This window comes from Typha latifolia, chromosome 1, assembly GCF_019914945.1.
Source record: "Typha latifolia isolate L0001 chromosome 1, TyphaL0001v2, whole genome shotgun sequence".
Lineage (NCBI taxonomy): Eukaryota > Viridiplantae > Streptophyta > Magnoliopsida > Poales > Typhaceae > Typha > Typha latifolia.
In genome coordinates, this window is record NC_133086.1 from 7,476,664 (window position 1) to 7,491,310 (window position 14,647).

The 14,647-nt window shown below is 32.9% G+C and overlaps 1 protein-coding gene across 7 annotated transcripts; it reads left to right on the plus strand.

Annotated features, from left to right (window-relative positions):
- The first annotated feature begins 7,545 nt into the window (after positions 1 to 7,545).
- LOC140795191 (putative potassium transporter 8) lies at positions 7,546 to 12,910 on the plus strand. 7 transcript variants are annotated; one of them, XM_073147641.1, is made up of 11 exons: positions 7,546 to 7,856; positions 7,985 to 8,067; positions 8,151 to 8,242; positions 8,361 to 8,595; positions 8,682 to 8,927; positions 9,011 to 9,064; positions 9,797 to 10,057; positions 10,194 to 10,246; positions 10,329 to 10,452; positions 10,993 to 11,247; positions 11,611 to 12,910. In XM_073147641.1, the coding sequence occupies exons 3-11, from the start codon at positions 8,204 to 8,206 to the stop codon at positions 12,678 to 12,680; spliced, it is 2,337 nt and encodes a 778-aa protein (XP_073003742.1). In that variant the 5' UTR covers positions 7,546 to 7,856; positions 7,985 to 8,067; positions 8,151 to 8,203; the 3' UTR covers positions 12,681 to 12,910. The 7 variants fall into 7 exon arrangements, with proteins under 7 accessions (XP_073003742.1, XP_073003736.1, XP_073003765.1 ...); XM_073147635.1 differs by having other exon boundaries at positions 7,985 to 8,051; XM_073147664.1 differs by having other exon boundaries at positions 7,546 to 7,839.
- The last annotated feature ends 1,737 nt before the right edge of the window (positions 12,911 to 14,647 follow it).

Sequence of the window (14,647 nt, forward strand, 5' to 3'; positions counted from 1 at the left end):
GGCAGGTTGTGGTCACCGCCGGTGAAGACTAATCGTACTTCGTATTAATTAATTAATCCATTTCGATGACAAATAACATTGAGAGTTTTTTACCATTTTTTTACGCATTTAATAGATTTTAAAACTCAAATATGAATTAGGTATATATTCTACAACATCAGCTAAACTGTTGACGATATATTTTTTTTAATTATAAATTACTTTTCGGTTTTTAAACATTCAAACTTTAAATTAATTTTCTTAGTAATTTTTAAATTTATATATCAGTCCCTGACTCCAAAGATAGTTTATATATTAGCCTATTTGGTTATAATTCTTCTAGTGAGAAAAAAATTGCAAGTTGATAAACTAACGTAGAGCCACGCCATTTTTCTTTTAGGCCTTTGAAGGCCCGATTTCTACATGGCTGATGGCCATACTGGAGGCCCAATAAAGTGGGCCCTACTGGAGGCCCAATTCAGTGGGCCCTACTGGAGGCCCAATGAAGTTCGTTGGCTCCCTTTTCCATGTGTGTGTGTGTTATGACTTATGCCCCCTTGTACTTATGCCCATTGTATTTCAAAAGGTCTCAAATTAGCCCTTATATTTCCGTTAAACTTGATTAAATAATATCAAAATGACTAAAATACCCCTATCATATTTGTTAGAGAAACATACAGATTTTAATATAATGCAACAAAATTATTAAAATAGTTATGGTTAACAGAATAATTAACCGTCTCACTTTAGTTATAACTATAGGGACTGACTTGAGACTTTTTGAAGTACAAAGGGATAAAATAATTTTGGATATAAATACAAGAGGATAAAATATATTTAACCATTTATATATATATTCATTTCTATGATCTTAATTTCTATTATGTGCATTTGGTATAATTGAGTGAGAGTGCATTGCTAAATGGGCTTCAATCTAAGTGTATCCAGTTTACTCCAATGCACTCCAATTATCTAAACCATAAAAATAAACAAAGATTATGAATTGTGTGTGTAGCCAAATGCATACATTGCAGGCATTATGTTAAACTATGCCTAATATTAGAGACTGAGGACCATCAAAATTAAAGCAAAAAAATGCACAGGATCATAAAATACGAATGTAATCCGAGGTTGAATAAAGAGTTTTTGATCAAACTAGCCCTATCCCTATTCTTATCCCTATCCCTATCCCACACTTCTTATCCGGAATGGACTAGGCTCTATTTGCACTAAAGTTACAAGTAAAATGTTAATTTTAACTACAAACAATATTTGTATATGTAAATTAACGAAATAAAATACTAAAATTATCGACAATTCTTTATAGATATTTTAAATATAACATAGATACAAGTTTTGATGTTAAATATAATCTTTTTAGTATTAAATTTAAATAATAATGTATTTATATAAAATTAAAACTAAGTTTAGTAAAATAAAATTTAAAAAAAATAAATCTTATCCGGGCCGAATCCATATCCCCAGAGGGACGATCAAACATATTCCTAGTTATCTTTCTATTTCTATTTTTTAATGTCCAACTTATTTCTTGTACGTAATTCATAACTATTAATGCATTGCAGAGATATCATTCATGGAGCAAACCTTCCCCAGTAGAGATATCATTAAGGTGATCTTTGTGACATCTGGGATCCTTTACTTCATGCATGCCACCAACTTTCTAAGCATATCCACAGTGTTAGTTGGTCAGATAACAATATACATATGAAGATAATCTAAAGTAGTATACAAACTAATATTAAAATGTCAAAAGGATGTTCTTCTACCTATTCTTAGACCTCCACTTTATATCTTCTCTAGAGGTGTCATTAAAACTTTATGATTTATAGAGTCATGGGATATAAAGAAAAAAGGATCCTTTTTCTCCATTGTTACATTTAATGAATAGATTATAAGACACCACCTTTGTTGCTGGCAATTGGGGGGTTTATTTTACCTTTATGTAGTGCGCTCATTTTATGCGTGATGTGTATATTTTAAGAGCAATGCAATTTTTTTAGTTGTATAATGGATTATTACATGGATCTTATTTCTCAAATTTTATTTTAAGAGTCGCGTCTCAGAAAATATTATATATTTGAATATAAATATTTTATTAAATTTTATTTATTTAAATTTATGAAGAGAAGTGAATAAAAATTAATTTTAAAGTGAATATCATGACAATGAAAAATAAAGAAAAGTGAGTTTAGTATTATATTAAATATTTGAGAAATATTAGTATGATATATATAAGTATCAAACTTCTTATAAAATTTGGGCATTAAAAGGAGTACATATTTTGTGGATAAAGATACGATGAAAATTAACTCACATACATTAGCACCGCCGGCTTAGCTGGCGCGCGTAGATCAAATCCAAAATTATTATTATTGTTATTATTATTGCTCGAATAATAGCTTCAAACGATCCTTTCTTACAAAGGTGTTATTTTCATATACTTTTGGCTTAAAATTTTAGCGGCACTTGCTTAACTAGATAATTTTTTTTCTTTTGGGCCATTGAAAAGAAGTTTGGTGATCTTATCTTCATAATCCATAAGGAACCATATCCTCAAAATGAGGGAATAAAATCTTCAAATAAATGCATAGTGCAAGAGGACCGAGTTCCTCACAATAAGGGAATCAAATCTTCTAATAAATGTGTGATTCCAAACAAAGTCCTAGGGGTTTTATTTATTAGTTCATTTGGGTTATTTGAACAAGGACTAAGTGCATAATTGAATAATCTATATGAGGCTTGACGCAATCCAATCACCACCAAGAAGTCAGCGAATCTCATGATTGGCTCTTGGAGGAGATTCTTGTGAACTCAAGTGAGATCCATAATGAAGTCATTGACTAATGTTAATTTTTTAGGCTAATCCTAATCTAAAGGATGTCATTGACTAATGTTAATTTTTTAGGCTAATCCTAATCTAGGAGCCTACTACGAATACTCAAGAATATATATATATATAATTAGAAGTATAAAACTAAGCAAACATGATAAGCACCATAAGATTTTACATGAAAATTTTAGCTAAACTCACGGAGTTACTATAGATCATCGATTGTTTGATTTATATATGTGTAGAAAAAAAGACTCAAAATCTACTTTTAGTTGGACGGGGACTCAGCCATCCCATCTTAGACATTTGAACGCCTGAGTGTCTATCCGAACAATTGAGTATCTATTTCAACGCCCGAATATCCATTCAAATGTCTGGTTATTTAAACACAAAATAGTCGTTGCAACATAAAACGATTTTTTTTTTCTTTTCATACTGCTCCAAACATTTTTAAGCCGTTCAAACCCTTAAAAGACAACCTTCGTACTACCTAAAACATTATAAAGGTATTTAAATGCACTTCCAGTGATTCTAATCTTATTAATGTGAGATACATAAAAAAATTCAAATCTTCTAAGTTATACTCTTATAAAGTATTCTAATACGCCCATACAAAATTTTTGTACATGAATTGCTAATACAAAACTCTAACAAGTAATATTCTTAATTCTAATAACTAGTTGGAAGTAGAAAGCTTGATGCATTGATAATTATTACTAAGACTTCTTAAACTATTAGGCCTCTTTTGGTTATTCCAGTACTGAGAGGTTTATATGAAATACTAATTAAACAATTTGGTGTGGACCATAGGATATTTAAGTGCATTAATTTAAAGTACATATGAGCAAATTGAAATCAAGTCAAACACCCTAAGGATAAGCAAATTGAAATCAAGTCAAAAAAAAATTAGGTGACGATAATCTAGAAAACTAACATCAAGGCCGAATGATAATATGTCATTTTCTGTTGTTAATATGTCATTATCAATATGTTTGGTAATTAAGGAGACTTTTGAGAAGGAGAAGCTTAGCCTTTCTAAAATGTCACACCTTGAAGATAATTCCTTCATCCAAATGGTTGTTGTTATACATCAAAAGAGTGGTATATGATTATCCAAGCTACTAGCTAGTGCTCACAAAAGAGCACTATGGCATGGAAAGCTATACTTAGATAAAGCAATTAGTTTATCATAGATAAAGTAAAGTATCTAGATCACCTCTATACTTTATGGCTCATGTTCAAAGATGAAGTTATAATAATCTATTAGTGGAAAGAGATATCACCATCTATGTCATTTTCCATGTCATCATCACAAGGGTGAATTTGTTTCTTAGGAGAAGAGAAGGGTTTTTATAATTTAATTAATTGGTAAGATTGGAGTTTTTAAAACTAAGTGCATATATATATATATATTTTATAATCGATGCATATTTTACTATAACGAAGAAAGATGCAATTAAATTGCAAATGGATGGAGGAGGAGATAAAATAATTATTATTTGTTAAATTACTTAACTTTTTAGAATAGCTAAAGAATTAATTAATATAACATCATAGTAGGATTCTCGGAGTCAAATTCTAGCTTTTTCTCTAACCCGTTTACTATAGGAATATTAACTTTTTTTTCTTATTCTAAAATACAACATCTTATTTCAAAAAAATATTATAATTATTCTATTCTAGAACATAAATATTATTCATCAAAATTATATCTTATACTATATACTAACTCAATTACTAATTTATTCTTAATATCTATCATATCAATCTACTTTCGTAAAAAAACAAACTGCATTTTTTTACATCTTTTCTTTCACTTTATATTACATCAAAGATAATTATGATTTATTTATTTCAGAATACAAACAAACATTAAATTAATTATTTTTAAAATAAAAATCTTTATTTTAAAAATAATAAATAAAAATATTTATTCTAAAATTATCCAAATTCATAAAATGAACCAGACCAGAAGAATAATATGGTACTATGCTTAATTGCTTATGCATGGAGAATTCCTTTTGAGGTCCACCAAAATTGAGAGGTAGGTAGGAAGATATAATCATATAAGCGGTGGTAGAGGCTCTACCACTGCTTATTATCACATGCCTCCATTATTAATCACAATTATTAATTACTAACCATCTCAATTATTAATCACATACCCCCACACATAACCACAAATCATGGAGGAAAAGATTGCCACCCACATTTGTCTCATTTGGACAATGCAAATGATACCAAAAACTTAATACATGAAAGAGTATCTACATACAGAGAAATACTTCAATAACTACCGAGGATATAATATATATATATATATATATATATTGTTTGTTTTGAGTTTAAGTACCTTTCTGAATTAGTTCAGATACCACTAAATTGATTCAGTAACTAAATATCTTTTTATCTTTTTTATATTTAATCAAGTTTACTGTTAAAAGAATAAAGACTAAAATATAAGACTAACTAATTGAGTTCGGAGCTTAGTCTCAAATTAAATAAGCCCTAAGAAAAAATTGTCGGTAGTTATTAAAGTATTGATCTATATGGAGAGAGTCTTTCATGTATCTCAAATCAAACAAGGCTTTAAGAACTAGAAAGTTATTAAGATGTATAGTTACGTAAGTTTAAGCACTTAATTTTCAAAACACTTCTACTTTCTCTATTTGAATTTAAAAGATTATTATCTAATAAGATATTAGAGTCAAATATATCATTTGTTTTTAAATGATGAGTCTACTTCAAATCTCTCTTTTGTCCTGTGATAGACTTAAAACCTAATTCAAAATCTTTTCTTGACAGATAGGATTAAAATCTAATATAAAATTAATAGATTTTAATTTAAATATGTTCGCTTCTCTCAGTATTTAAAAAGGAATCTTTCTTTAATCACTCTCTCTAACCGATTTATGAGGTAATTAATAAAAAATCTCATTTATACCCAAAGGTTTATCAACGGTTGGATTTATATTTCATACTAAACAACCACATAAAAAAGCTCACATATATATAATTCTCAACTGATACCCTATGGATTTTGTAACCCACTCATTTATTTTCCCTATAAATATAATTCTCAACTGATTAAATTACTAAAATATCGTTAATTTTTTTTTAATCTAGATCCACACTCGCCAAACCCTTTCTAATTAAACCATACTCCACCTTAAACACCAAATTAAAAACCTTTTTTAGATTTAATCACCTTACCACCAACATGTTAGCTATATATTTTAGAAATCATTGATTCTATTTTAATAGAATCTTTTTTGTTGATATCGCCCTGTTTGAAAATGGTTAGATTAAGCACATTATATGAAAATTATATAGAAAAAATTAGGAGTCAGATTAGAAGATGGTGTATTAATTAGAATTTTTTTTATAATATAGGATGTTATTTAACATTTAAAATTATTTTTACTCTAAATATTTATTTATATAGCCCTGAGGGGTGTGTGATACACCACTGAGATTATTAGCTTAGTGTTCGGGCCCCACAATCTAGAAACGTGACATTTGTGTGGAAGTGGTGGTCCGACATTTCTTCGGACATCCCGAAACCTCGACTGCACGAAACCACTTAAATATTCTCTTTTCCCTACTATTAACCAATCGAGGAGTGGCAAGTATTTTAAGTACAGTAAATTCCAACATCTCGATCTGCAGCTTATCAAACAATAGCCAATGTCTTCTTATCTTCCCACCTTCCAACTCTCGCGTTTTATTGGATTCTCCGCACCAACCAACTATAGGTATTTTTAGCTATGACTAGCAAGTAATAGAATTAATTCTGATTTTAAATAATAAAAAAAATATTTAGTAGTTTGGTAGTTTGATTTAATTACTTGTTGATGCAGTTGTTTAAGAGGAGGAGTTTGGCTGGCGACGGCTTATAGTAGATTTCGACGGCAATTAGTTTCGAGTAATAGTTCTACGTATATGATTTGAAGTCTAAATTAGATAGTTTGTTATATTTGTTAAATTTAGTGAGATATAAGTGTTCCTATATCTAAATAAAAAATTAATAGATTGAATGATTAAAAAAAAATACCAATGTTTCGGTCTTTCCAATCAGATGATTTAATTTAATAGATGATTAAAATAGAATTAACTCTGATTCTAAATAATATAAAAAATTATTTAGTAGTTAGATGGTTTAATTTAATAGATGCAGTTGTCTAAGAGGAGTAGTTTGGCAGACGACGGCTTATAGTAGATTTTGACGGCAATTAATTCGGAGTAATAGTTTAGCGATACATATATAATTTAAAGCATAAATTAGATAGTGTATTATATTTGCTAGATACATATATGATTTAAAACATAAATTAGATAGTGTATTATATTTGCTAAATTTGATGAGATTTAAGTGTTTTTGTATCTAAGGAAAGATTAATCCTTTATTTAGATTAAACGATAAAAAAAAAATGCCAATGTTCCGGTCCTTCCGATCAGATGAACTCGAACAGTCAAATTTCACGATTTTACTGTTCTTTGGTGTCGCGTTGCTGCTCGAATTTTTTTCGGAAAGCATCGGTAAAAACAAGGTTGGTAGAGCGATGTGGGAAACAATCCCTTTCGTGGCTCTGGAGCATTCCCACATGGTTTGGCCCCACACCATTACTATCCTCAAATCCAGCCTCCCTTCTTAGCAGCCCTCACGCTCTCTGCGTGCTTCATTTGCTTACCCACGCTTTTGGTGAAGGTAACTGCGTAAAAAGTTGCTTCTTTTTGGCTTCTTTCAGGTGTAATCCCATATATCCCATTTGGGTCTTTCCCATTTCCATCTGGGTTTGCAGTAAATCTCCTCTAGTCTCTTTACATCTTCCCAAGTTTTACTTCCTCTTCCTTCACCAGTTATAAGCACTTGCCGTCACGTGGCTTTGCTTCCTCTCCCTTTACCCAGTATTGCCTAATATTCCATGGGCTCCACCTTCACCTCCTCCTCTCTTTTTTTTCTCTTGCTTGAACTCCGCCATTGACGTGTATCTGGTCCTCTGGGGGAGGTAGGATTGTTGGGCATGTGAGTTTTAACTCGCATTGGTTTGTGTGGATGATATCTTTGTGCTTCTTGTGGCTTGTCTGCTTCTACATGTGTCATGCTCTTTCGGATTCGTGAGCTCTTACCGGCCACCTCGGTTTCTGTTTCAGTGGATGAGCTCGCGAGTTTGCAAAGAAGGATAGAGGGATTTTTGGAGTGATTTCTTGTCCTTTTCAGGTTTTAATGAAGGGTGGTGGGAATCTTTTGTTTGACTGCTTGGTTGCTTGCTATTCTTTTTTAAGCCTTGCCTGAAATATTCTCGTTTATGTTTTGCAGAATTTGTCTGAAAGCAAAAAAGTACAGAAAAAGATCAAGTTCCAAGCTTGATAATGGATCCTGAGATAGGAAATGTTTTGGGATCCCCAAAGGTTTGCATATTTTAGGATCTTGGTGTTTCTTAACAAATGTACCAGATAATAATACTATGTTTTCTTCAAAGTTTTATTGTAGTTGTTTGCTGAAATATTCGATACTGATAACTTTCAGAAGGATTCATGGAAAACCATCTTGCTTCTAGCGTATCAGAGTCTAGGGGTTGTATATGGAGACTTGAGTATCTCCCCTTTGTATGTGTACAAGAGCACCTTTGCAGAAGACATCACACATTCAGAGACCAATGAGGAGATTTTCGGCGTTCTCTCTTTCGTTTTCTGGACTCTTACCCTTATCCCTCTCTTCAAATACGTCTTCATAGTGCTACGAGCTGATGACAATGGCCAAGGTGGGAATTTATAACTTCATTATAGGTTTCTTCTTTAGATGAAGAGCTTCTTGGATTATTAACTTTCTATTTGGAATTTTTGGCAGGGGGGACTTTTGCGCTGTATTCTTTGATATGCAGGCATGCCAATGTGAGCCTTCTTCCGAATAGACAGGTTGCAGATGAAGAACTCTCTACATACAAATTAGAATGCCCTCCTGAAACGAAGGACAGGTCAAGGATCAAGATGTGTCTCGAGAAGCATAAGAACTTGCACACCGCGCTGTTAGTAGTGGTTATGGTTGGAACTTGCATGGTGATTGGAGATGGTGTTCTCACTCCAGCTATTTCAGGTACCTGTCTTTTTTCCCTTGCTTCCCTCATCATCATGGTTTCGCACAATTTGCCGATCTTTATGGTTTCTTGTTCTTCGCAGTTTTCTCTGCAGTTTCGGGTCTTGAATTGTCCATGTCCAAAGAGCACCACGAATGTAAGTGTTCCTGCAATTTCTTGAATGTAGATTATTTTGATAATTGGTAGCACCAGCACCCCATGGGAGAATCCTCTTGACGAGAGCGGGGCATGTAATTTTCTCAATGTGACTAACTCTGCTCATTATGTTGGGTACAATCCTTTCTGGAAAAGAAAATCTAAAAAGAAATTAAAAGCTTTTGTAAGAATAACAAATAACTTTTGAACTTTATTTTTCTTTTCGTTTATTTGGTAAAGAATAGTTAGTTATTCATGCTTCCAACTGATCAACTTGAAGTGTTTTGATCCACAGACATATATCATATAATGTATGAGATTTGCAAACTTGTCAGTCTTTCTATGCCCTTGAAATTATGAGCAAAACCACACTAAAGTAGTGTAATATTTCTGGCTTCCATGAAAGAGAAGATAGTTAGCTTTCTGATCTTGGGAGGAAAAGCATTTTCAGATTCTGATATGTTATATTTACAGCTTCATACATTAATAACATAATCAATAAAAGAAAAAAAGGTTGTCTTGATGAGTCAACTCCTTAGGCAGAAAATTTTGGATTAGTTAGTGTTTGAAGAATTTGTATATAAATCTAGTTCAGGGTTTAATTTAACTTTTGCAAAATAAACTGCTCATGTGAGCTAACAAGTAACATTGATGGTCATATGGTTTTATCAGCTCATTCTTTCAATAATGCTTTATTCTTCTGGTATCTGATTAGTATCTACTAACATTGCAGATGCTGTAATCCCAATAACTTGCTTTATACTAGTATGTCTATTCGCGCTTCAGCACTATGGTACTCAAAGAGTTGGATTTCTCTTTGCACCTATAATTCTAGCTTGGCTACTGTGCATCAGTGCACTTGGAATATACAATATCTTTCATTGGAACCCTCATGTTTATCAAGCACTTTCTCCATATTACATGTTTAAGTTCTTGAAGAAGACAAAAAAGGATGGTTGGATGTCATTGGGTGGAATTCTTCTTTGCATGACAGGTAAATTATGATATTTTAGAAATCTTTCTTTCTCTTTTTCATTACAAGTATCTCTAAAGTTGTAGAACTTCTCAGGAACTTCTCAGGAACTTCACATAATTTTGTATGACCTAAATGCTTGATGTTCTTGTTGCAGGATCGGAGGCAATGTTTGCAGATCTTGGGCACTTCTCTTATACTGCAATTCAGGTAATTTTTGATGGCACTTCATTTGTTTGATAGTAGTTTTCTTCTTTGTTTCTAGTGTGACCAAGTTGTTTGCCTTCTGTAGATTGCTTTCACTTCAGCAGTTTATCCGGCTCTTATTCTAGCATATATGGGTCAAGCTGCTTACTTGTCAAGACATCATAAGATTTACTCAAGTTACCAGATTGGCTTTTATGTCTCAGTTCCAGGTTTGTCTTACATTTCTCATTTGAAGGGATTGAATATTTATGGTTTCATCAGATAAAGAGAACAATCAAAATAGCAAAAAAAAAAGTCAGGATAACTATATAGGAGTTTGGAACTGCATCCAAGTAAAAAATTCCACATGCTATAGGCAGCAGTATCTGGTAATGATGTACATAGAATATTTTATAGAAACATAAAAGAAATTGTGAATGTCTGATTAAATATAGAAGTATATTATGAACATCCACCTGAATAATAAGGCTATTGCATCAAAATTCTTTCTTCATACCAGATTCTATGAACTATCAATTGAATCATATAGCTATCAGATATTTGCTTTTGCATACCAAATTGAACAAACATGTGGTAGTAATCTCTCTTGATCTCGCTAAAAATAATGTGGCTTTAGTCTCAACTAGTTTCATTATCTTGGCCTTTTAACTATCTGAAGCCATTGTCTAATAATGCAGTTATTTAGCTACCAATTTTGTTTGATATAGGAAACAATTTTCTGATTCTTAAATCACATTTTTTGGATGTAGAGAGTGTAAGATGGCCTGTGCTTGGAGTAGCGATATTAGCTTCGGTGGTGGGAAGCCAAGCAATCATCAGCGGGACTTTCTCTATCATAAACCAAAGCCAGTCTCTCGCTTGCTTTCCTAGAGTCAAAGTAGTCCATACTTCTGAAAGAATTCATGGTCAGATATATATTCCGGAGATCAACTGGATGCTCATGATTCTCTGCATAGCTGTAACTGTTGGGTTTAGAGATACAAAACACATGGGGAATGCATCAGGTGCGTTTAAACAACATTACTTCATGTCCTTTGTTATTTCCTTCGGTATGGCTTTCATTAATCTGCAAGTATATCCTTTATTTTTGGAGTACTAGTTTAGCACTAGAACCTAAAGGAACTAGCCTGCTTCTATTTAACTTGCAAAAGTTGCCTGTAAATCATGACCAAGTTCCTCATGTAACATAAAAGGATTGCATCCAAAGGTGCCAATAATTGATAAATGCAAGCATCTTGGATTCAAATACAACTTGGAAGTTGGAACTATAGACGTGTTCAGTGATGCTTTATCTTGTTCATGCTTTCTGCTATTATATAAGATCACTCCCTGTCCTTGTAACTGTGCAAATGTCTATTATATTGCAGGACTAGCTGTAATCACAGTGATGCTGGTTACCACATGCCTCACATCCTTAGTGATGATTCTTTGCTGGCGCAAGCCGCCACTCCTTGCACTTGCTTTTCTCCTCTTCTTTGGCTCCATTGAGGCTCTCTACTTTTCTGCGTCCCTGATCAAGTTTCTCGAGGGTGCATGGCTCCCTGTCCTCCTCGCCCTTATCCTCATGACAGTCATGTTTGTTTGGCACTATGCCACAATCAAGAAGTATGAGTTCGATCTTCACAACAAGGTTACCTTGGACTGGCTTCTTGCGCTCGGTGACAAACTTGGTATTGCCCGCGTACCTGGCATTGGCCTTGTCTACACTGATCTCATATCTGGCATACCTGCTAACTTCTCACGCTTCGTCACCAATCTACCGGCCTTCCACCGCATCCTAGTATTTGTCTGCGTCAAATCTGTTCCTGTACCTTATGTGCCTCCTGCTGAAAGATATCTTGTTGGCAGAGTTGGGCCGCCAGATCATCGGTCATACCGCTGCATTGTGCGATATGGATATCGTGATGTCCACCAGGATGTTGACTCTTTCGAAGCAGAGCTCATTGCTAGTTTATCTGATTTCATAAAGCTTGATGCATCATATGGCGGTGGTCAGTCTGAACAGTTGATGCATGAAGATGGTCATGGACTAACTGTTATAGCCAGTAATGCTCTCAAAGGCCGTCCAAGTTATGATGTTGATCATACAATCCAACATAGAAGCGTTTCGATCGAGTGCAACGAGCGTAATGGAATAGAATTAGCACCTAAAGATTCAAGAAAGAAGGTTAGGTTCTTTATAGAGAATGACAGCAACTCAAATTTCAACAAGCATGTAAGAGAAGAGCTTGAGGAGCTTTGGATGGCACAAGAATCTGGGACTGCATTTATACTTGGGCATTCTCATGTGCAAACAAAGCCTGGTTCATCAATACTGAAGAAGGTGGCAATTGATTTTGGGTACAACTTCTTAAGGAGAAATTGTCGAGGGCCGGATGTCGCATTGCGAGTGCCCCCGGCATCCCTTCTTGAGGTTGGAATGGTTTATGTGTTGTGATCTGAAGCATGTAAACTCAAACATAATCTTGCCTCTTTCTGAAAAAAAAATCATAGAGATAAAGGTGGGTCTCTGTAAAAATGTTCAGATCCAACTTTTCCTGTTAGAAAACTGTAAGACCAACAGTTCTCATCTTGTAAGAGTACTGATGTAATCATATAGTTATCCTTAGAGGAAGAAACCATGCTCATGTTAAGGAGCATAAATTAAGAAGCTTAACAATTTATATATATCATGTCTTTAATAGTTTTATTTTTGTAATTTCTTTATAACAACATAATAAGAAAAGATAAATTGGCTCCCTGTCACAAGATCTGACCAAACATTGAAATTATTGGGTCAAATTATTAATGTTGAAACTTCTTATCTCCATATTCCCAAATGGATCCATCTACTTCTCTCCGCATCTCATCAACCAATAGTGAATGATTGCATGGTACTATGTTGACAGGGAAAGGGTAACAAATTGATTCCATATCTTACCAATTCTAGTAGAGTTGGGTAGCTACCTTGCTCGTAACCAAAGAGGTCATGTGTTCAACTCCCAACTCCAAACAATATTTGGGAGAAATTGTTTGGTGGCTTGGCTCAATTTGATTGATGATTCGACAGTACGGTTAGCTTAGTAGAACAGCTTGGCAACGCAACGGCTTGGAGTAGGTTTCGACGGCGTTTGATTCGAAGCAATTGCTCGGCGACGCATATGGCTTGAAGCCTTATACTAGACAGCTAAAAATTTGGTTGAGTCTAAAGTGCCTCTGTATCTATGAAGAGTTGGCTCTTTGTCCGACCCATATCTAGCCTTCGAGCTTATAAATAATAATAAAAAAATTGATTCCATATCTTCAATCTGCTTTCCTTCGAATTCGGGCTGCTCCACTAATCCAACGTGAGGAAGTATTAAGCACACAATCCATACTTATCAACTCCAATGATGAGGCCATGACCCATGCACTGATACAGTGCATATCCAACCTAGGATCCTCTAGAATTTTTGACCAAAATAGATATCCTACCAAACTTTGATATCATTTCTAGGCTACGGTTGAAACTTAATAAGATAATAACAGGAAAATAGTATTGGTATTAGGGGCAATGTTACTCGGTGGTAATTATAATATTTAGATTTTTTTAATGATGATTATGTAAAAATCTTAAATAATTTATATACAAACAAAAAAGTCAATAGAGTTAGCGTTTTATATGTAAGGTAGACCTCCAATAATGTCAGGGTTCAATTGGTAGCTTGCTTTAGTCAATAAGGCTCTGTTCACTTGAGGAATAATTTTTTTTATTATTATGAGATATAATTTATTATTTCAGAATAAAAAGTTAACATCATAATAGTCTTATTCTTGAATATAAATAATATTTAATAAAATTCCATATTATACCACATACTAACTATTTTACCAATTTAGACTTAATATATATCTCATCAAACTACTTTAATTCAAATCAAAGGGTATTTATCATAATTTTATAAAAAAATAATAATTTATTTCTATCTTTTTCTTCACTTTATATAATATTAAATTTAATTATTACACTCTTATTCTAGAATATTAGTAAACATATGAATAATTATTTTTAAAATAAATTCTTTATTTTAATAATTCTATATGTATCTATGAGATCGGGAATACTAATGGTTACACTTTTATTCTAGAACATTAATAGATATATAAATAATTATTCTTACGATAAATTCTTTATTTTAATAATAAAAAATAAAAAATATTATTCATATTTCAACCAAAAACATAAAGTACTTTTTTACTTAGCGCTTTCTAAGCGATCAATAACCTAATCGATATGGTACAAAGTGACCTAAATTGGTGTCAAATTTGGGAGGTAGCTTAAAGTGGTATTGAAGGGAAGCCTAGTGTGGTCAAAAACTCAATGCTAGACAATTCTTTTGTTTCCTTCCAATTAGAGATTTATGCAAATCACTGAGTTTTTTGACC